This window comes from Microcaecilia unicolor, chromosome 8, assembly GCF_901765095.1.
Source record: "Microcaecilia unicolor chromosome 8, aMicUni1.1, whole genome shotgun sequence".
Taxonomy (NCBI): Eukaryota; Metazoa; Chordata; class Amphibia; order Gymnophiona; family Siphonopidae; genus Microcaecilia; species Microcaecilia unicolor.
Genome location: NC_044038.1, coordinates 214,833,148 through 214,857,254, shown reverse-complemented (window position 1 = coordinate 214,857,254; position 24,107 = coordinate 214,833,148). Strand labels below are relative to the sequence as shown.

The window sequence follows — 24,107 nt, the reverse complement described above, 5'->3', positions numbered from 1 at the left end:
GACAGGCGTGCGGCACCCCCCCCCCCCCCCCAGCGCCGTGCACCCGGGGCGGACCGCCCCCACCGCCCCCCCCCCCTTGGTATGCCACTGAATAAGAGATAAGGGTATTACTAAGGTAGGAATGATAAAATATGGGTACTGAACAATGCTCATCGCTAACAGCGTGCATATTTGCATGCTATTACTGTTGACCATTGGGAAGTTATTTTGCTGAGCTGTATTTCCCGGTGCTGTTCCCTACAGCACCAGAGTTTTGAGCATCGACCCATAGATTCCACCTCATCTTACTGAGTCCCTGAAAGCTATGGCAATTCAGATTTCATAGTCACATTTCTTAATTAATTTTATTTAATACATTTATAACTCGCCTATCCAAACAGCATCTAAGCGAAGTACAATAAAACACTCATAAAATAACACAGAAACATACAAAAAAAATACAGCAATAAAATGTACAGTTAGCCAATGCCCTGCAAAACCTGAGAACCCGCCCCTCAAGAAATCGCTTTACAAAACAATCAGGCTTTCAACTGCTTCTTGAACTGGGACACAGAAGAAAGCTGGAGCATAGACATGGGAAGAGAATTCCACCAGCATGGGCCAGCAACCACAAAGACTCAGTTTCGAATTTCCTCCACACACACCTGATGAATCGAAGGAACAACCATGAAATCCAACTCCTGAGACCATAGTACCCTTGTGGGACAATAGGTCTGCAAACACTGCACCAAAGCCAATGGAGCAATGCCCTGGTGCACCTGAAACACCAACAGCAAGAACTCAAATTCAATACGCTGCACCACAGGTAGCCAATGCAATAACTTCAACTGAAGCGTGATATATGAGTCTCAAAGCCATAAGAAGCCATGCTGCAGAGTTCTGTGCCACCTGAAAGGCCCGTAATGTCAAGCGGGGAAGACCACACAACAGAGCATTACAATAGTCAAAATGAGGTAGCACATAACTCTACAGCACAGTACAAAAATGCTCCGGGGAAAATGAATTCCGAAGCCGGGGACACCAATCGCAATTTGAAAACAAACAAAAAAATGTCTTATCCACTGAAGCTACCTACTGTTTAAAATACACCCTTGTATCTAGGAAAACACCCAAACTACGACGTGAAGAAACCACTGGAAGAAAAACAGAATCCAAGGTAAACCCAGCAACCCAACAGGGCTGTCACCCAATCGGGAGAGCCACAAAAAATCTGCGTTTTAGCCACATTTAGAGACGGCCCATTCTCACACATTCACGATTTGCACCGTCCAACAATAATGATGTACCCAAGTCAATAATCTCCTCCATTAAAGGAGGAATAGCAAAGAAAATTTGTAAATCATCTGCTGACACCAAGGTCAGCCAACACTTGACACACAGGATGCATAAACATGAACACCGATAAGCAAGAATCCAGCGGCACGCCAGACACCACAAGCGCCCACTGAGAAACGGAAGTACGCCGCACTACCTGAAAAGAACGGTCTGTCAAAAAAGACTGAAACCAGGCCAAAACACGACCCGAAACACTAAACGAAGTCTTTCTAACAAAACTCATGACTAACAGTATGAAAGGCAGCCGCCACATCCAATGAAATCAACAAATATCACTTACCCTGTCCAAAACCAAGGCGAACCTCATCAAGCATCGTGAGCAAATGAGTCTCCATATTATGCCCGGAACAAAAACTGAACTGTCATGAATCCAACAAAGACTGTTGTTCCACAAGTTCAACTGACACAGTACTAATTTCTCAAGCACCTTTGCAAAAAAAAAAAACAAGTTAGAAATGGAAGGAAAGCTACCAACCAGCCCCCCCCCCCCCCCCCCCCCCACAGCGACTGCCTTCTTTAACAAAGGCCACACAGCAGCTCTCTTCAATTATTCAGGGACAACAGCCATTTCCAGTTTCTCAGTTCCTATTTACTCTCACAAAAACAGAATTACAGTTCACAAGGCCTTTTCATCCCATCCCTGAGATTGCTATATTTATAATGCACAAGAAAATCAACTTCATTAGGTAGCTTTCTAGTCCAGGAGATTAAAAGGTGTGGTTTTCTTAAACTGTAGTCCTTCTAAAGATTGCAGTTGCTCACAATTGTTTTTAAGAATTACATTTCCTGTAGATCACAGAAACTGGAAAAGATTCAAAGAAAGGCAGCCAAAATGATTAAGTGGATGGAACTCCTCTCATATGAAGAAAGGCTTAAGAGGTTAGGTCTTTTCAGCTTGGGGAAGAGAGGGCTGAGGAGGGATACGATAGAGGTCTACAGAATCCTGAGTGGAGTAGAATGGGTTAACTTAAATCGTTATTCTTTCAAAAAGTAGAAATACTCCATGAAGTTCCATGGTAATAATTTTAAAACAAATATTTTGGCTTTCTTTGACTGTTATGTATTTCCTAGTCTTTCACTTTATTGTCTGGAATTGATAGTTTGTTTCCTTACTGCTCCTGAATGCTGAATAAAGAGAATTAAAAAAAAACAAACAAGGAGAAAATATTTTTTTCACTCCGCAAATGGTAAGCTCTGGAACTTGTGGAGGATGCGGTAAAATGAGTCAGCATATTTGGGTTTGAAAAAGGTTTGGACATGTTCCTGGAAGAAAAGTCCTTAATCTACTATTAACGTGGGGAAAGTCGCTGCTTATGCCTGGGATTGGTAGCATGGAATTTTGCTATTCTTTGGGATTCCGCTGAGTACTTGTGACCTGGATTGGCCACTGTTGGAAGAAGGGTACTGGGCTAGATGAACAAGTGGTCTGACCCTGTAGGGCAACTCTTATGTTCTTATGACAGTGGATAAGTAATCTATCTTTCAACTTGCCTCAATAAATACAAGTCCAGCTTCAACATGAGGGTGACTAGGCAGTTGCCTGGGGCAGCAAAGAGCAGCTGTAGTCAAAGCAAAAAAAGATCCTGATGGCAAGGCAAACTCAAATAACCATTGGTTCATACTTTTACATGCAGGGAGGGTGGACAATTTTCAAACAGTCTATTTGCCAAGGTAAAAGACTTTTGAAAATTGCCTTCCTTTTAAATATCTCGGTTATCTGTTCACACACAAATGAAGTTGAATATTTTAAAGTATGATGCCCTATTATACATCTTTAAAGGACAGCTCTAGGAAGGGTGGTGTTGGATTTATTTATCAACATCTGTGGGGGGAGCCTTGAAGCCTGAAATTTAATGGAAGAGGTGCAAGGCTGAAGTTTTGCCTAGGAAAAACCAGAAGGGTTTTCATAATCATTATGCAGATGATGGGTTCCAAATATGTATATTTATTTCATGCATATTCATTGTGGATATCTATAGTACTTTTTATGGTTCTGCCATTTACAGAAGTCACAGGAACATTTAACAGCCGACACCGCACGCAGGTAAACACGCTTTGTATCTTCAAAACTACTAATGTTGCTTTAATCACAAAAGGATGACACCAGAAAGAGGCAGCTTTCCCTTAAGGCAATTTTTAAACTGAAAGGTGATGCATACTTTCCTGTATAACACTGACGTAAAGTCGGCCTGTCAAAAGCAGTAATGGACTTTGAAGCACTGCAGACAGTTTGAAAATTGTCTTAATGTGATTGATTCACTTTCACACACTCTGCCCTGCTCATGAATTTTTAGGGATTTGCATGGGCTGATTTGGGGAGGGGTTGTTGATTGGTATTTTTATTTCTTTTCATTTCATGTTTTTTTTTCTTCTTTCATTCCGTTCCATTTTAGTGTGTGCTATTTGCCAATATAACCTTGGCATTCGCATGCAAGCACCCTCTCAGTGTAGCCAGATAAATAAAGCACCTTGCAAAATACTGGCATGAGAAATGGCCGCAGCTTTATCAATCATGCAATAAACAATATCTTCAAACACAAACAACTAATCCCCCATAAACCTCATTAACAAAACAGTTCCCAATTGTACCCACTCCAGGCTAATCATTGTCAACCTAGCCAACAGAGTCCCCAACAAGCACATTAAATGCCAGACACTCCAAGCGAGGGTTGCGGTGATGCCAAGCCCCCACCTCTGATCGAGGCGGTATCACACTCGAGCAATCTCCCAATGCATTTCATTTAATTATAATTATTTTCCATGTCACACACCAGACCTCATGAAATATCACCCTCTTTCTTCCAAAACTACGACTGCCCAACTCCCCCATCCCCACTACCAAACAAGAAACCCTAACAACAACATTCCTACTTCATCCGCTAAAACTAGCTAGCCTTGTGCTCCATTCTCCTTACCAATCCCCAAGCCCTTACCAAACCCTCCTAGCAACCTGACTCCCACCAGCATCTCACTGACTTAAACCATAGTGCACCCAATACCCCCTACTTCACTACCCCCTCATCTACTCACACAAGGCTGACAGCAGCTCAGCCCAGATATGTAGCCTACAGCTAAAAGCAGTGGGCCTTCCATACACAGCAAAACCTAATCAGATAGCCCTCCTTCTCCTCCTTGCCTAAAAAAACAACAACAACTGTATTTTATATTTTCCAAAGTCCCCTGGATCCTTTCCTCATTTCCCCCCACTCTTTGGATCCCTCTTCCACCATCCAGTGATCTTTATGGGGCAGAGGCTGCTCCTTCAAATGCAAATCTAAAATTCAATTCAGATCTTATATACTGTTCAGGGTTCAGTGCGGTTTACATTATGGATGTGTCTAGGTTGGGTATAGTTTTATAGGAAGGGCATTGGTTGTGTACAGTCTTATTGACTGAACGTCATATTGGCGATATTAGAGGACATGGTGGGAGTGAACACAAGTTTAATTGCTTTTTTTCTTTTTCTTTTCAAAACAAAATGAGATGAAATCGTGTAACTAGATTTCATTTGCACTGACAGATTTTGCTTACAAAACCTAATTACAAAAATGTCTTCCAGTGATTAACGTGATCTTTGCCAAATATCCCAGCATGAACATATGAAGTCTGGCAATTACATGTTTTGAGATAGTCAAATAATGCTTAGGATGAGAAATGGTCCTATACACCGAATTCCCTTAATTCTCATTTTGTCCAAAACCATGCCCATGAATCTTACTCCATTTACTTTGTAGGGAGTTTCGTTGTCATGCTCGGCTGGTAAAGCAAAATCCTGGTTCATCAAGTTACTTGTTAATCCACAAAACAAATATGAGATTGTCAGATATACAGGAGTTTTTATTTTTTTATAACTAACCCCTTTAAAACAAACATTAGGTATAACAAACAACACTTTTATGACCGGCTGTAATCCTTGTACATTATTTCTCATCACCGTAATGCCAATAACCAAGGATTCTAACTTGTATTGATTTAACCATTTTACTGTATGTTACCATGGGAGTGATTCTCAAGGATTTCACTGTTATATTTGATCTCACTGAGGAAAACTGTCTACCCTGTGGGGTCCCTAGATTTAGCTGTTGAAACACTTGATAGGCCCAGGGATAGATCTGGGTTGCTGAGAAGAAATTAGCCGCCAATGCTCATTTTCTTTATGGCGAGGGTAATTTTTAAAAGAATTTGCACAGAGTTTTCTCCATTTTGAAAACACACGTGCTCTTTGACATAAACAAATTTCTCAGGTTAATTTCTGTGCATACATATGTATCTTGTAATCAGCTCTATGATGTACTTTACAGAAGAACAAAACCCTCACTGGCTTGTAACTACACAGGAAAAATCGAAGGTGACTCTATCGGGCTGCTTCAGGGTGTATAACAATAGGCAAAAATTCTACTGCTGGCAGTCCCCTTCCAAATATATGCCACAGCAGCCACAACACAGCTTGTGCTCCAGCAAGCAGTAACCCCTGAAGCAGCCCAATAGTGGATGAAACATGGACCACGTCAGCCTGGTATTGTTATCAATAAAGAACTTTTAATCTACACTTTTGGTCCTGCTCTTCCTTCATCTGCATTTTCTGTGGATTTGTAGAGCCTTTTCCTTCTTACTGCTATACCTACTATTTATGACACCCAGAGTGGATCATTTTTTTAAACACCCCCTTCATGCTAGCTCCCCCTCTCTGAAACCACTGTCCTCCCCATGCTGCGGCAGCTCACTCCTCTCTGAAACCTCCACGCCCCCAATCTACATTTGAACATCTCTCTCTCCCATATAGAGACAGCCAGCAATATTAGCAATTCACAAAATGCTGCCCATACGGTTCCCAGAGTATTCCCTTTGCCACATACTGCTCCTGTGACATCACTTCCTGTTTCTGCAGTAGCTGAATGGGAAAAGGAAGGCTCTGGGACTGGCACACAAGCAGCACTATGTAAACTGCTAACACTGCCGGATGCCTCTACATGGGAGAAAAGGTCGTGTTTAAAGGTAGATGGGGGAAGAGGTTTCAGAGAGGGGGGAACTGCTAGACTGAGCCGGAGAAGGGGAAGAGAGAGAGGAGAGTTGTTTGCACCCTCTTATTGCCTGCACCTGTGGTGGACCAAACCTACCACCCCACCCTTGGTGCACCACTGAGAACAGGCTCCTAATAGATGCATTTTTGGTGCCTAAAAATAGACACCCTTTATAGAATTACCCGCTTTGCATTTTCTGCCACATTGAAAATTAACATTCACTAAGGACCTCCACACACACTATATGCTGCAGTCCCCATCCCAAAATTGCATTTTTCACAGTAGTTATTTAATGCAGCAATTACTGTGTGCTAGCAATTAACATGCTGCAATGTTAGTGAGCGATAAAAATGCATTAAACGGCTAACATTGTAAATAGGCTCCATATCAGCACTAGGTTAAAGCACTACAGAACTATGGCCACATGTTGACAAAGATCACGTTAATCACTGTTCCCGCTAAGCTGAGCAAGAGTCCTCCAAATGCTTTCCTGCAGGGGGAGGGGGGGGGGCGGTACTTCAATATTGTGTGTTCAATCATTAGGGACACGCAGGTTCCCTGGAATCCTACACAGCTTGCCAGTCCTTCTCTATTGAAAATGTGATAGTGAAACAGCACCACCCACTGGTAGGACTGTAGGTGGAGGACTCCTGCTCAGCTTAGAGGGAAAAGCAATGTTAATACCAGGGGCGTATCTGCTATGGGGCCACAGGGGCCTGGCCCCTGTAGATTTGCCCCTGGACCCCCCCCTACCGATGACCCTCTCAACCCCCCCTCCTCCCGCTGTCGTACCTCACCTCCCTTTGCTGGCGGGGGACCCCAACCCCCACCAGCCGAAGTCTCCTTCCTTCTTCCTTCCTTCCTTCCTTCGTTTGGGTTTCTGACGTCCTGCACGCACATAAAACGTGCAGGACGTCAGACTCACAGAAACAGAACTGTTTCTGTGAGTCTGACGTCCTGCACGTCTCTTGAGCAGGGACTGTCCTTCCCCTTGTTTAAAATTGTACAGCGCTGCGTAACCCTTGCAGCGCTACAGAAATGCTAAGTAGTAGTAGTAGGGGGGAGTGAGTGACTAGAACTGAAGCCTTAATGATAGGGTTACTGCTCAGAGGTTTTTATTTATTTATTTGTAGCATTTGTATCCCGCATTTTCCCACCTATTTGCAGGCTCAATGTGGCTTACAATTGTTCCGTAATGGTGACCACCAAATTCCGGAAAGAAAGAAATACATAGTTAAAATATGGCGGTGACAGAGTGGAATTAGGTAGTCAAATAAATAAAGTTCATTATCTTAATAAGAAATAAAAGATAATTGGATAAAACTTCAATCGTAATAGATTAGACTTAATCAGGAATAGAGAGTTATGTTTTGTGTAGTTCTGGTGTAAATTTTGTTATTGGTATTTAGGATGGATCTTTGTGGTATGCCTTATTGAATAAGTTTGTTTTCAGTAATTTTAGGAAATTATTTATGTCGTGTGTTGTTTTTATTGATTTTGGTAATTCATTCCATATTTGCGTGCTTATATAAGAGAAACTGGATGCTTATGTTGATTTATATTTTAGTCCTTTGCAGTTGGGGTAGTGGAGATTCAGGAACGTACGTGATAATTTAGTAGAATTCCTGGTTGGTAGGTCTATGAGGCCTGACATATATCCCGGAGCTTCACCTTGTATAATCTTATGAACCAGAGTGCAGACCTTGAACGCAATGCGTTCTCTCAGTGGAAGCCAATGTAATTTTGCTCTTAGGGGACTGGTGTTTTCGTATTTCGTTTTTTAAAATTTGAGTCTGGCTGCCGTGTTTTGTGCAATTTGGAGTTTCTTAATGATTTGTTCTTTGCATCCGGCATAAATTGCATTGCAGTTTTTCATTTGTGCTAATTCAACTCTTCATCTGCATCACTCTGATCAACACAGTTGCCCAGGAGGCAAGACCTCTCCCCTATAGCGAGCAGGAAAAACAGAGATTCACAGCAAGCTCCAAGAAAAAGCACCACAAATCTGAAGAGCAATAAATAATGTGCAGTTCTGAGTTTCCGCTTTTCTCTTTCATTCTTCATGATAAAGTTTGCGTTACCAGTTTCACTTTTGCTGTAAAAGCAGACACCATTACAGTGTTAATTTAAACGTAAATGACAACACTTAAAGTAACTAATATACAGTGCTAACATCTGTGTGGGCTGCAGCACTGAAAACACGCATAGGGCAGGTCTCAGTTGAAAACAGAAATGATCTGGATAACCGAATGGATATCCCTGCTATCGGGATAATATCGTAGCTCATCCTTGCCCCATCTCAAATCTGGCCCCTTCCTACATGCGCCATTCAGTCATTTTTTGGTCCAATACTATTGGTATAAGAATTGAAACTAATGGAGGGCAAAATCCCATGTTCACTTACACCTGTTGAACTTATAACCTCGTTTGAATATCGGCTTGTGTACTTTGGTTTTCTTTCTGCAACTTAAGAGTGCCAAGAAGCTTTGAAAGTTTACCTGTGCATATCCAAGAGTAAGTGATATAACTTGTATTCAACAAAACACCGGGGGATAGATTCTATATATGATGCCAAAAAAATCGGTGCTGAAAAAAGCACTAGTTTATAAGCCACACTTAAACTTAGGCGTGGTTTAAAGAAGAGTATTTATGCATAGGAATCACACCTAATTTTAGATGCGGCCATTTGCACTGAAACGTGGTACAAATGTATGCACCTACCAGGGGCGTAGCCAGACACCCAATTTTGGGTGGGCCTGGGCCCAAGATGGGTGGGCAGAAGAACCTCGCCCCGTCCCACAGGTGATTTGGTCTCTCCTTCTCTCGCCTGCATGCCATATGGTCTCTTAAACATCCCCCCCCACCCTCATACCTTTTAAATAGCAGATTTTCACCAGCAGCGAGCAGCAATTAATACACACTGCTCATGTTGGCCCCACACCCTTCCCTATGATGCAACTTCCTGTTTCCACCTAGGCAGAAATACATCAGAGGGAAGGCTGTGGGGCCGGTGCGAGCAGTATGTATGTCACTGCTCACTGCAGGTGAAGATCTGCTACTTACAAGGTATGCAAGAGGGACACTTGTTGGGAGTTTTCGGCTGGTGAGGCTTGGGGATCCCTGCCAGCCACATCATAGGTATGCTGTTACTGGGTGGGCCTGAACCCAAAGTGGGTGGGCCTGGGCTCACCCAAACCCACCCTTGGCTACGCCACTGGCGCCTACACTAGGCACGTAGCTCCATTATTCTATAACAATGTGCGTTAATTTTAGGAATGCCCCTGTTACACCCATGACCCGTCCATTTCCACAACCCCTTTTTCAGATCCCACATAAAATTCAATTAAAATTAATTAGTGCCAAGAAAAAGCCAAGATTCGAAAGTGCTAAACCCCTACGCGAAATATTGCACTGGCTACCAATCAAGGAATGAATAGCCTTCAAAATTTGCACTCTGGTCCACAAAATAATCCATGGTCTGGCCCCAACCTACATGACCGAACTTATCGACTTACCAACTAGAAACATCATCGAATCATCAAGAACGTTTCTAAGTCTGCATTACCCAAACTGTAAAGGACTAAGATACAAATCAACATATGCATCCAGCTTTTCCCACATTTGCACCCAGCTCTGGAACGCATTACCTAGAAACATTAGAACTGCGAACACCCATCTAAAATTTCGAAAAGATCTCAAGACTCACCTCTTCTGGAAAGCCTACCCAGCAGACCCGAACTAATTCATGAACAATGCATCACATCTTTCGATCTAAGAAATGAACAATACCCCTTCCACATAATCCTATTACTTCAAACTGTACGAATGTTACCACTCCAGTTATAATTAAGTGTACTTCTACCCTTATCCTACTCTGTATTATTCACTAGAAGCTGTAGTCCCATCCCCGGAGACTTACCAACCTCATTGGGATTACTTCTCTCTATATGCTAGAAATGTCAAGTAGTAGTAGTAGTAGTAGTATGCTACTATATATTCCCAGAGTTGGTACTCTCCTCTCCGGAACCTGTAAGCCACATTGAGCCTACTGCTATGCGGGAAAATGTGGGATACAAATGTAATAAATAAATAAATAAATTATTGGTGCTAATTAGCTTATTTAATTAAATTGTGCATGCAAATTGGACACCCCTCCAAATTTGTAGGTGAAATCTTTGGCGACTTTTACAGAATTAGGGGGTTAAAGGGCAATTGGACATTTATGCACATATGCACACTGTGCTCTTCTATAAATTGGCATATACGTAGGTGCATTAGCATATAACTGCAAAGGGCCTGCACATGGCCAGAGTATGGGAGGGGGATGGGCCGGACTCCAATTTAGATGCGCAGTTTGTAGACTACTATATGTTACGTGCAGATCATGGGTGTGATCGTTTATGCCTGCTGTTGACCTGGCTTAACTGTTCAAGCCTAACTTTAGGTGAATCAATGCCAACTTACGTTGGTATTCTGTAACGCCATCTTGGCACATGGATGACTTTGTACAACTGGTGCTGTGTGATTGGCTTCAGTGCATCTACTTTGAATTGCCAAGTTACAGAACTGCCCCCTTAGCATCCAGACACAAGACAGTCTTTTATATAGGACGCGCTGTCTGCTCTAAGCCTCTGCCAATCCTTTGGCAACTTTACAGAGCTCCTACAACCCACAGTTCCAGCTGTGGACTGTAGCAGACCACAGGGCACTTATAGTTTGGTAGTGCAGAATATTTGTACAGTAGAAATGCTATATTAACATACAAACATGTAAAAGGCATTGCAGTAGAATAACAGTATGATCCTGCCCCCTCCCCCCCCCCCCAACTAGGGTTGCCATATGTCTTGATTTACCTGGACATGTCCTCTTTTTGAGGCAACCCGGGCGGGTTTTGCCAATCTGCCCGTTTGTCCGGATTTCTGGACAAACGGGCAGGCTGGTGGGCGAGCTGTCCTGACGGCCCACTGCCAGCCTGCCCGTTTGTCCAGAAATCCGGACAAATGGGCAGATTGCTAGCCTCCCCTCCCCTTACTTACTACTGCCCTGGTGGTCTAGTGACCTCTTCTGCCTTTGGGGCAGGAAAGAGCCCCCTCTTTCCTGCCCGGAGTGCTGCCCTGCATGCTTCCTTCCTGTTGCTGATTTCAGCGCCGATTCAAAATGGCCACCAAGAGTTGAAGTGACCTCGGGAGACTTCAACTCTCGGCAGCCATTTTGAATCGGCACCGAGATCAGCAACAGGAAGGATGCATGCAGGGCAGCGCTCCGGGCAGGAAAGAGGGGGCTCTTTCCTGCCCCAAAGGCAGAAGAGGTCACTAGACCACCAGGGCAGTAGTAAGTAAGGGGAGGGGGGGTGATGGGTGTGTGACAGGAGGGAGGGGAAATGTGACAGGGGGCAGAGCAAGGGCATGACAGGGGGCGGAGTGAGGGCGTGAAAGGGGGCAGGGCAGGTATGTGGTAGGGGCGGGGCATGTGTCCTCCTTTTTGGGGGACAAAATATGGTAACCCTACCCCCCCACCAAACAAAAGAAATGCATGAATGGTTCACTTACCTGAAGTCTTCTCTGTAAATACAACCTTGGAATCGGCTGTAAAATTCTGGCCAGTTAAGATCATCTGTTGCCCTCCATAAACCAGGCAGCTATTGATGTCTATTCTCTCCACCATTGGCAGCTCATGAGCAGATCGCTGGGCTAAGGAGAGAAAACAGGCATGGAAAATGAATCCTCAGCTGCTGTGGCTAAATATTTATTTATTTTTCTATCTGATTGATTGATTGAGTTATAACCCACCCCATTGCCACAGTCCCAGATAAGATGCAAATACACAGCTGTTTTATAATGCATGAAAATTTGACCATGTCGCACCCCTTCTAAAACAGGAACCCTGGCTCCCTATTTCCTATCAGGTCACTTATAAACTACTCCTATCGGTGTATAAAGGTCTTCTGCTGTCAGCCTTGACTACATTTCCAGGTTGTTCATCCCCTACTCCCCTCCCCGATCCCTCCATTCCTCCCAGCAGTCCCTATTTTACCTCCTCCCTCCATCTGTCATACGCCTCGACAGCACTCGGACCACTGCTTTTGCATATGCAGGCCCCAAGCCATGGAACGTTCTCCCCCATGATATTAAATCTGAAACTTCTTAACCTGCTTTTAAGAAACTCCTCAAATCATGGCACTTTAATCGGGCCTTCCCTTGGGAATCTCCCAGCTGCCCTACCCTAATCACTTGCTTTTTTTCCTCACTTTTATCCGCATTTCCTATACTCATAGGCGGTCGGTGGCCCAACTGTTTGGGGAGCCTAAAGGAGGCGGGGTTGGGGGTGGAGCTTAAATCCATAATTGGCTGATAACACACAGAAAAAATAAATAAAAATAAGTCACACTTAATACCTTTTATTAAATTTAGATATTAGATATGTATCATATGTCAAAGAATAAAGTGGTTGCTCAAAGCATATACTAACCACAATCGCTGAACTGCAAAACACTATGCACAACTTTTCCTTCTTCCCCCCTTTCCCTTAACTGGTAAATCTCTCTAACCTCCATTCATCTTCTATCTCTTCACCTTGCTACCTATCAATCTCTCCCTCTTTCTGTCTCTTCTTTCCTATCTTTCTCAATCTCTTGTTATATCATTTTGCACTCTCCAAGTCTCTCCTCTTTTGTATCTCCTGCTGTGTTTCATATCTCTCCTCTGTTCAGGACTTGGAGCAGTGAATAGCCCTAGTCCTTCTTTGCCTGTCACATTCTCTGATTAGTGGCACTCTCTGCGTGAGAGGGGACTTGTCTCTCTGCCTTACCTCTGGGTAAACTTGTACCAGATGCTCCCTTGCTGCTGCCTCCTGCCTTCTTCTGCTCTCACAATCCAGCCTGCAGCTGCAGGGGGAAGTAGTTAGTGTCAGTGTGGGGTTAAGCTGCAGCCGGATGCTGAGACGGGGAGGTTATATCCCTTCCTGCCCTCACCCTACGCCCTACCTTAAAATATTGTAATTTTCATGGAGTGGGCGGCGCCGGCATTGCAAGGAGCAGCAGGCTTCAGCCTTCCCTCACATGGTTCTGCCCTCGTGGAAACAGGAAATACGTCAGAAGAGGGCGGAGCCATGCGAGGGAAGGCTGGAGCCTGCTGCTCCTTGCAATGCCGGCGCTGCCCACTCCATGAAAATTACAATATTTTAAGGTAGGGCGTAGGGTGAGGGCAGGAAGGGAACGGGCTATCGGGCAGCTGAGGGGCGGGCACTCTGGGCAGACGTGAGATGATTGACGACGGGGGGAGCGGGGGATCTGGAAGACAGCAGGAAATGGCAGCTGAGGGCAGACGGGGAAGCCTGGAGCTCGCGGGGGGTGGGGGGGCAGTGGTTGGGCTGGGGAGGCTTAGCCTCCCCAAGCCTCTTATACTGGGCACCTATGCCTATACTTTCTTGAATTGTTAACCCCCTAGCTGCCATTTGGCGATTGGCAGTGTATCAAATATAATAAAATAAATAAATAAAATAATGCCGTGTTATACAAAAATTCAATTATAAATAGGCTGTCACCAAGCTGAAAAGTAGTAGGAGTGTGCATGGCGAAAGAAAAGCAGCACATCCGTTTTTGTCTATGTCATTCACCTCATTTGTTTTAATGTCTGCAGTTTTTCCCCCCCAAAATACTGTTTTGCAAATGGCCCCAGCTGAGCATTAAGAGCCTTAGGAAAATGGGACAGGATTCTTTATTAGCAACTGTTAATATTCCAAGATAGACCCGACACGGGCCGTGTTTCGACCCCTAGCGCCTGCGTCAGCAGTCTGGTGTTTTTCAAGACAGAAACTTCTTTCCTATCAAGTTGGATAACAATCCGTATAGATTCAAAGCAAGTTGTGCTCGATGTGACAGGAAAGGCGAGTCCCTTCGTGTTTAGTTTAGAGATCAAACACGAAGGGACTCGATAGGAAAGAAGTTTCTGTCTTGACAAACACCAGACCCCTGACGCAGGCGCTAGGCGCCGAAACACGGCCCGTGTCGGGTCTATCTTGGAATATCAACAGTTGCTAATAAAGAACCGTGTCCCATTTTTCTAAGGCTCTTGGTGCTTCTGTACTTGTTTGGACCCTCTCTGTACTGTTTCCCAGCTGAGCATTGTCACTGTAATGATTCGACTACATGAGTTTGGGGAGGGGCAGGAACAGGAGCTCTGCTACATGCAAATGAAGGTTCAATGTACAACAGCCCAGTTGCTGGTTCCAATTATGCTGGAAGCTAAAAGCAACAGAAGAAAACTTTCAGGCAAGTAATCATAATAACAAGAACAATAATCATCATGGATAGTGCATAATTCCTAAGCTTCTGGGTGAAGCTCAAATTCTCTGGTGATAGAAGACAAATCTTTGTTTGTGTTAGGTGCTATGTATCATCATCATAATAGTAGTAATCATAACAACGCAAATTGAAGACAAACAATAGTAAGATTCAAGTGAGCAGGGATGGTGAGAAATAGTATTTTCTACATAATAGATTTAACCTAACATATGACGAAGCAAGTGACAAGGTGAAAAGAAATCCCCTCCCCCCTCTCTCTCCTTTCCTCCTACATAAGCACATAAGTATTGCCATACTGGGACAGAGCGAAGGTCCATGAATCCCAGCATCCTGTCTCCAACAGTGGCCAATCCGGGTCACAAATACCTAGCAAGATCCCAAAACAGTACAATACATTTTATGCTGCTTATTCTAGAAATATGCAATGGATTTTCCCCAAGTCCATTTTAATAATGGTCTATGGACTTTTCCTTTAAGAAACCATCGAAACCTTTTTTAAATCCCGCAAAGCTAACCGCTTTTACTACATTCTCTGGCAACAAATTCCAGAGCTTAATTACATGCTGAGTGAAGAAATATTTTCTTCGATTCGTTTTAATTTTACTATTTTGTAGCTTCATTGTGTGCCCCCTAGTCCTAGTATTTTTGGAAAGAGTAAACAAGCGATTCTCGGCCACCCCGTTTCACTCTACTCGTTATTTTAAGACCTCTATCATATCTCCCCTCAGCCATGTTTTCTCCAAGCTGAAGAGCCCTAGCCACTTTAGCCTTTCCTCATAGGGAAGTCGTCCCATCCCCTTTGATTTATTTATTTATTTAGTGCATTTTTACCCCACCTTTTCCCACAGGATGCGGGCTCAAAGTGGCTTACATTAGACTGGAATGGCGATCGCCAGACCAGTGGAATACAAATACAATAATTAAACAAATAAGTAATCAATTAAGTAGACGGAGAGAAGAGAGCAAAAAGAATAGAAAGTCTGGCGTCCAAAATTAGGTCTTGACTCGCTGAGACACATTATGGTAGATAATCAGATCTCTGCATCCGACCACTCGAGATCCTCGTCGAAAACAGCTGATCGGCAAGCCGATCCCTCCAGCAGGCATTTTCGTCGCCCTTCTCTATACCTTTTCTAATTCCACTATATCTTTTTTGAGATGCGGTGACCAGAATTGAACACAATATTGGAGGTGCGGTCCCTTCATGCTCAGGGATATGCTCACTAATTTCACATGCATCTCGGTAGGATGTAGGGTGTGGATTCAGAAGCTCAGCAGCTCTGCACAAGCAGTTCATTGTTGATGGAGCTGGCTTTGGCAGTCTATTTTCATTGGCACGTTCTGGTCTAATCTGCACAGCTTGCCTGCAAACTGTGAGCGTGGAGCACCTCATTCTGCAACAGTCTCTGAATTCCTGCTTTATATAACAGTTTGAAGTGGAGCATAAAATGCTATACAAAGCTATCCCTTTCTTGGTCTATAGAGCGGAACATATTTACAATTTTCTACTTTGCAGGGTACAGCACTCCCCTTCTCTAGAGTGTTTTTTTGAAGAGTTTTTGTCTTACTCAATTACATCCCTTCCTCCACAGCTCAATTTGTTCCTGCTGAAGAGTTAAAGAAAATGATAGCAGGAATTGTCCACTGGAGCACTGCAGGTGCCGGCATGCGAAAGATCTGGGTTTGATTTTTGAACCTGGGCCGGAGCTAGGGATGCTATAAAGATGGTGCTCAGAAATAAATGCAGAAAAAGGACAGCGCCATTATAATACCTGGGAGCCAGAACTAGTGGCGTAGCTACGTGGGGCAACAGGGGCCTGCCCCCCCCCCCAAATTTCCTCTGGGCCCCTGGTTTTGCTGGTGGGGGTCTCCAACCCCCACCAGCTGAAGCCTTGTCCAGCGCCGGTCTACGGCGTCGCTGCATTGCCTGCCCTGCTCTCTCTTCCCCCTCGTGTCCTGCACGTTCCTTTTAGTGAAATTGAGCATGCTCAGTTTCACTTAAACGAGAATGCAGGACGTGAGGAGGAAGAGAGAGCAGGGCAGGTAATGCAGCGGCACTGGAGAAGACTTTTGCTAGCAGGGGTTGGGGGACCCCCGCCAGCCAATATTTGCTGCAGTAGTGGGTGGGGAGCGGCAGAGGGAGTGGTGCAGCGGGGGGGGGGGGGGGGGGGGGGGGGCGGCAGACTAAAATGTGCCCTCCCATCTCGGGCTCTGGTCCCCTCCCACCGTGAGGTCTGGCTACACCCCCAGAACAGGGTCCTCATTTAGCAGGTAGGACGAGGACGTGAGCAGTGTAAAACCCCAGGTACTTGCAATCGAAGGTTCCTGGTGCCATGACTGTGAGTGAACTGGAAATCTGAAAAGGAGCAGGGTGGCCCTTAAACTGTCACACGGACTCACTCCTGCAACAAAACCGCCAGCACAGTGATACGTGGTGCACAGAGCATCCGTTTGAGCAGTGAGACCCCTTCGTTCCTCCTTTATCCTGAAACGTGGTCAGTTTACGGAGGGTCTCCATTAAATTCTACCTTGCAGCTTAATCGTGATACAGAGAAACAGAAGGAGCAGCCACAACTGGAAAATGACTTTTCAGTCCAAGGCTATAAAGAAATAAATGCAGGCAGCTGCAGTACAACTCACTCTGCAACTGACCTGCCAGTGGAGAACCCCCATCTCTAGGGAGAGGAGAGACTTCCAAGAGATGGATCCAAGGCCTCCCCCTCGGAAGAGCATGCACACTGCCAATTTATAAGCAGTGGTTTTCTGATGGGAGCAAACTCCCACATCTGCTGCAGTCCGAGGTGTGTTAAACTCACTTTCCACTCCCAACAGACATTTTTTTTTTTTTTACAGCTGAGCAGAAATGCCCTTTAAATGACAGAAGATAAAGACCTGTACGGTCCATCCAGTCTGCCCAACAAGATAAACTCATTTTACATGGTATGTGATACTTTATATGTATACCCGAGTTTGATTTTTTCCTTGCCTTGCTCAGGGCACAGACCGTAGAAGTCTGCCCAGTACTGTTCTTGTACTAAGTTCTGAAGCTAACATCGAAGCCCCTTAAAATTTACACTCCAGCCCATCCCCATCTATTCAGTCACGATCAGGGCATAGACCGTAGAAATCTGCTCAGCACCGGTTTTGCTTCCCAATTACCGGCGTTGCCACCTAATCTCCACTAAGATTCTGTAGATCCATTCCTTCTAAACAGGATTCCTTTGTGTTTATCCCAGGCATGTTTGAATTCCATTACCGTTTTCATCTCCACCACCTCCCGCGGGAGGGCATTCCACATATCCACCACCCTCTCCGTGAAAAAATACTTCCTGACATTAGTTCTGAGTCTGCCCCCTCCTTCAACCTCAATTCATGTCCTACCGCCTTCCTGTCTCCGAAAAAGGTTCGTTTGCGGATTTAATACCTTTCAAATATTTGAACGTCTGTATCATATCGCCCCTGTTTCTCCTTTTCTCCAAGGTATACGCGTTCAGGTCGGCAAGTCTCTCCTCGTACGGTTTGCAATGCAAATCCCATAACATTTTTGTAGCTTTTCTTTGCACCGCTTCCAGTCTCTTTACATCTTTAGCTAGATACGGCCTCCAAAACTGAACACAATACTCCAAGAATAGGTCGAAGAATTAAAAAAAATATATATAAGAGCTTGGTCTGTCATATATATATATATACTAGTAAAAAAGCCCTGTTTCTGATGCAAATGAAACGGGGGCTAGCAAGGTTTTCTTCTGTGTGCATGTGGGAGTATGTGTGTCCCTGCCCTCTGCCCTCTCTCCCTTCCCCCGTGCTGTCTGTCCCCTCTGCTCTCTGTCCCCTCCCCCCTCGGAGTCGAGTCCTTCAGTGTTAAGTTTCCTGCTGTGCTGTGTTTGTGTTACAGAGATAGTGAGGGCTTCTGCCCTCTCTCCCCTCCCCCCTCTGAGTCCTTCACTGTTACAGAGAGAGCGAGGGCGGGGCAGACACTCATGGGGAAACCGGATATCTCTCCCCCTTCACACTTCCGGCTGGAGGCTTCATTTAGAACGTTGGTGGTGCCTTTTATATATAGAGATCAGCACCAGGAAAGGTCCCTATCTGCGCGAGCTGCAGGATTTCTGTGTACGACAACAATAGCGATGTCTTCCTCACACTAAAGGAAAAGCTTACTCAGAAGGCCAGTGACCCCTTCCATCAATTCTTCACTCTAGTGTGTGTGTGTGTGCGCGCGCGTGTGTGTGCGTGCGTGCGTGTGCGTGTGAGGAGGAAGGGGTAAAAGGAGAGACAAAGACTGCACTACTACTACTACTACTTAACATTTCTAGAGCGCTACTAGGGTTACGCAGCGCTGTACAAATTAACGAATAAGGACGGTCCCTGCTCAGAAGAGCTTACAATCTAAAGGACGAAATGTCAAGTTGGGGTAGATGAGATTTCTTGAGAAGAGATGTAGTGATTAGGTGCCGAAGGCGACATTGAAGAGGTGGGCTTTGAGCAATGATTTGAAGATGGGTAGGGAGGGGGCCCGGCGTATGGGCTCAGGGAGTTGTTCCAAGCATGGGGTGAGGCGAGGCAGAAAGGGCGAAGCCTAGAGTTGGCGGTGGTGGAGAAGGGTACTGAAAGGAGGGAGTGCCAAGGTGAGAAAATCACCTTCCAAAAAGACAAATTCTTTACAAGGCCTACTGCTTCACTGCAGCTCACGGTGGAAGCTGCAACGGGGATGAATCTCTGTCTAGCTAGAACACATGAAATTCTGTCTGGCATCAGCTAGAGTCTATAGGGAGCAGTGACTAGCAGGGGACCAGATGAGCTACACTCATTTACGTATAAGCTAGAGAAGATACAGCTTTGGGCCTCACATTACAAGGAGCCTCACGCTTCACTAGCATAAAAAACTATTAAATCTAAAATTTACTGCCTACTTAATCGAGGGGGGCTCAGGGGCCAAAATATGCATAAGCCCAGTCCTGGGTACCTGAGAGCTGGACAGGTGAATGAGACCAGATGCTGGACTCGGTGGACCTTGATCTGACTCAATATGGCTTTTTTTTTTTTTGGTGCTTTGGCTATCACTGCACTTATCTGAATAGTTCTGTGGCAATCGGGAGAAATATTCAGCAGCACTACCCAGGCACTGCCTCTGAACATTGTGATCACCAGGACTTATCCAGTTAGCAGGCCCTGCTAACCGGATAAGACTTTTTGAATATTGGCTCGGGCATTTTTTGTTTGTTTGTTTAATTTCTGGTCTAAAATGACACAAAACCCAGCAAATTTTCATTTAATCTCTGAAAGACAGAATAAGAGCAACCAAACATAAACGGAAAACAAAACAAAATTTTCCATGCACACTAAGTACTATTTATGACATTTTTATGACATGGTTTGGGTCTAACTCTATAAATCTCCAACTCCCCATCAAACTGAGCAGCCATACTAGTTAAAAGAGTTTCCATAATGACCAGTCAAACTCTACCCATTTCCCAGGCTTTGCCAATCAGTATCAAAGGCCTGAGGGAGGAGTCTTTGCTGTAATCTGCATTCCCCCCCTCCCCCCCACAATTGCAATACTGTCTGCTGCTGTGGCTGGTGGGAGTCCCCATTGTTCACTAGTTCAAGAGGTCCCCCACCAGCAGCCTGGCAATTGGCTACTTTTCATGGGCCGTCACCATGCTGGACCCTTGTCCCCCCTTATGCATGCTTTGTTTTCACACATATGCGAAAACTGAGCATGTGCCAAAGGGGAGGGAGACTTGGCACATCAGTACCTTATGGAAAATAATACTGACTGCCAGGCTGCTGGTGGAGGACCTCTTACACTGGCGAGACCAGCAAACCCCTGCCAGTTGAGGTATCTGGGAAGTACAGGAGGGCACAGAAAGTGTGTGTGTGTGTGGGGGGGGGGGGGGCAGAGCAGCACAGGGCGGAGCAAAATTTGTGGTGCATTTCCCCCCCCCCCCCCCAATTTGGACTTAGGCTCCACCAAAATTCAAGGTCTGGCTATGTGGCTGGCTATGATGTGTTTGGTGTAAGGGACTTTTATTTAGGGATGTGTAGCCCAAAAATGTTCATTTCATTTTGTTTCCTCTGTCATGTGTGGGCATTTTCATTTACTTATTTTCATTAGGGGGGCAATATCATGAGTAGAGTGCACTCTTCTGGAAAAAGGCCACTGTTTGTGAAGAACGCACAATCTTTTGGAAGAGTGCACGTTATTTACATACACCCAAAAAAAATTCAGGATTTTTTTTTTTTTGCAGCTGTTTCAGGCAAATAAAAGTAATAAAACATGGGAAATTTGCCATTTCATTTCAAACGAATGCCCATCCCTACTTTCATTTCCCCTTTTCATTAGTGCGAAGAAAGTTGGAAGGCAACAAGAACTCAATAGGGTCAGACTTACAGCATTCGATGGCAGTGGACGCCACCTGCAAAGAAACGATCCTTCCGCTAGGCTCGGGGATATGGACTCGGAAGATCAGCCGAACTCGCGTGTTCTTCCTTCCGATATCAGTCTCGCCTTTCCGCAGTTCAATATCAGCATTTCTCAGCTTCAGAATTCCAGCGCAGTCAATGCTAAGAAAACAGCGAGACCATAACAATAAGATTTCTATAGCAGCCGTCATTCAAATAGGCGCACAAGAAAATGTTGAAGTGCGTCTAATATATTCTTTGAAAAAATCGGACCAGATAACTCCTTTTTTTGTGGCCTTGCACTGGCTTCTAGTTGAAGCCAGAATATTATTTAAAAGTTGGGCTGTTTGATTTTTAAGATTTTAAATAGTCTAACTCCTCAATACATGGTTCATCTTATAGGTAGGCCACTAATTTGTCCATTCTATGATGTTAGGAATAGAATGGTACTATCATTTCCTAGTTCTAGAGGACTTATATCAAAGAAGATGTGTACATTTTTATTTTCATATCAAGCTGCCAAAGGACTTAAAATTGGTTTCCAGTATTAATATTTTAAAAAGTGAGTTATAAACAGTTTTTTTGTTTTGTAAATATATTTTGCCTAGGTGTTTATAATGCTGTTATATCTTTTCATTTTGTAAATTGCTTTTAGAAAATCTATTGTAGGTTAAAAGGCAGTTCATAAGTATTGGAAAGAGAGGGGTATAAATGCTACAAATAAATAAATAAAATAAATGAAGGAGGTCAATAGGGTCTTGTATATTCCTAACTCATAATTCAGTTTGCAAGCCATTAGGCCAATAGTCTTCCAAAAGTAATGCATCTCACTCTTCACAGACAACTTGCTGTATCTGTCATTAAATGGATTTTTAAGAGCAGAAAAATAATGTTATCAGCCGGGATTATATATACATTTAAACTGGATACTAAAATGACTACAAAACCGGCGTAATCTGTACTTCGTGCTCATGGATACGTGGATGCAATATCAATATGTGCTAAATAATTTTACTATGTTTTATGTTTTGAGTATAATTGTATCTTTTTTTTATTTTCTGTATTGACTGTATGTTTTATGTATTTTAGGATTATGCATTTTTTTGTACTTCACCTTGGGAAAAAAAAGCAGAATGTAAGTAATAAACCATAGTTTGTCACAGAACATATTGGCATAAAACATGGTTATATTAATCTGTTACGGGACAGCAAATATGTAAAGATCTACAGTTAGTAGTTAATGTAAATCATTACTGTGGATGAAAATCAGGCAAGTTACTGATCTTTTAGAATTCATAAAAGTCTGCTTTTTGTGAAGAGTACGGCATTCCTACTCCCCTCCTATTAGTTAATACTTACTTTGCTTTCATGTTACTCTTGGGCTCCAGGGGGATTTCCAGAACTTTGGTGCTGCCAATGATTTTCTCATAGCTGGTCGTGGTGACGGTTTTCCCTGTGATGCGATGGACTTGGTAGAAGGCATGAGGTTTAAGAATCCGCTCATCTGCTGTCCCAATGAAGATCTGGAGGCCCAGAGGCTTGTTATCCACATATCCGTGAAGCTAAGGAAAGAGCAAAAGTTTCAACTGAATCATACATAGTAAATGACGGCAGAAAAAGACCTGCATGGTCCATCCAGTCTGCCCAACAAGATAAACTCACGCATTGCAGTTTCCTCGAACTTCAAATAGCAAATTAAAGGGAGGTGGGGTGTCTCATGTAGGATGCAAGCAGGACAACTTTAATGTATTTTCTTACATTTGTACCCCGCGCTTTCCCACTCATAGCAGGCTCAATGCGGCTTACATATTATATACAGGTACTTATTTGTACCTGGGGCAATAGAGGGTTAAGTGACTTGCCCAGAGTCACAAGGAGCTGCCTGTGCCTGAAGTGGGAATTGAACTCAGTTCCTCAGTTCCCCAGGACCAAAGTCCACCACCCTAACCACTAGGCCACTCCTCCACTGTTGCTACTACTTGAGATTCTACATGGAATGTTGCTATTCCACCAGCAACATTCCATGTAGAAGTCGGCCCTTGCAGATCATCAATGTAGACGTCGGCCCTTGCAGATCACCAATGTGGCCGCGCAGGCTTCTGCTTCTGTACGTACGTGCAGAATGTCAGACTCACACAAACAGAAGCCTGCGCAGCCTTCTACATGGAATGTTGCTAGTGGAATAGCAACATTCCATGTAGAATCTCCAATAGTAGCAACATTCCATGTAGAATCTCCAATAGTATCTATTTTATTTTTGTTACATTTGTACCCTGCGCTTTCCCACTCATGGCAGGCTCAATGCGGCTTACATGGGGCAATGGAGGGTTAAGTGACTTGCCCAGAGTCACAAAGAGCTGCCTGTGCCTGCAGTGGGAATCGAACCCAGTTCCCCAGGCCCAAAGTCCACCACTCTAACCACTAGGCCCCTCCTCCACTTTGGAGAGGAGAAAAGGTTTATTATTTACTAATCAGAGTCTTCAAATTCCAATACAACAAACATAGCATATGCTGTATTACACATGCAACAGCGAACCTGTACTAAGCAGCATTTCTACTGGAATGCACTGAACCCTAGCTTTCAGAGGTTTCAACAGGGGAAAAAAATGGGTTTTTTTTAAGTCAGTTCTATTAATAAATGTGAACTAGCTCATAATAAAATCAACAGGGTGTGTATCTGCAAAACCACATCTACCTCACAGTGCACCAACGTTTGCAACATAGGCTACTCGGCTTAACGGAGAGCTTCACTAACGTTGCCCATGGGGGGGGGGGGAGCAGTAGGAAGCATTTTGCTGCACCCACTTGTCTCTGGTATTTTTATGCCATTATCAACCATTTCCTTACCACTAGCATCTTCAACAGGGATGCACTGTTTTGGAAAATGTCACTGAAAATACGGACCTTTGTTCCATGCCACGTTGTTTGCCATTCAAAACGTGCTTAGAGACAAATTTTCATTTTGTTTCATTTCCAAAGCGCATGTTAAAATGCAGACACGAAAACCAATAATCAAGAGAAATCCAAAAAAATGGAAGGTTTTC

At 44.1% G+C, this 24,107-nt stretch overlaps 1 protein-coding gene across 3 annotated transcripts in view; it reads right to left on the bottom strand.

The window, feature by feature from the left end:
* The window catches only part of NFATC2 (nuclear factor of activated T cells 2), a 216,352-nt gene that overhangs the window by 101,254 nt on the left and 90,991 nt on the right, over positions 1-24,107 (bottom strand). For all 3 annotated transcript variants that reach the window (XM_030213066.1, XM_030213065.1, XM_030213064.1), the window contains exons 4-6: positions 22,423-22,625; positions 21,053-21,225; positions 11,906-12,046 (exon numbers count right to left, since the gene is read on the bottom strand). In XM_030213066.1, the coding sequence (XP_030068926.1) occupies positions 11,906-12,046; positions 21,053-21,225; positions 22,423-22,625 (517 nt within the window). The remainder of the gene's footprint in view (positions 1-11,905; positions 12,047-21,052; positions 21,226-22,422; positions 22,626-24,107) is intronic.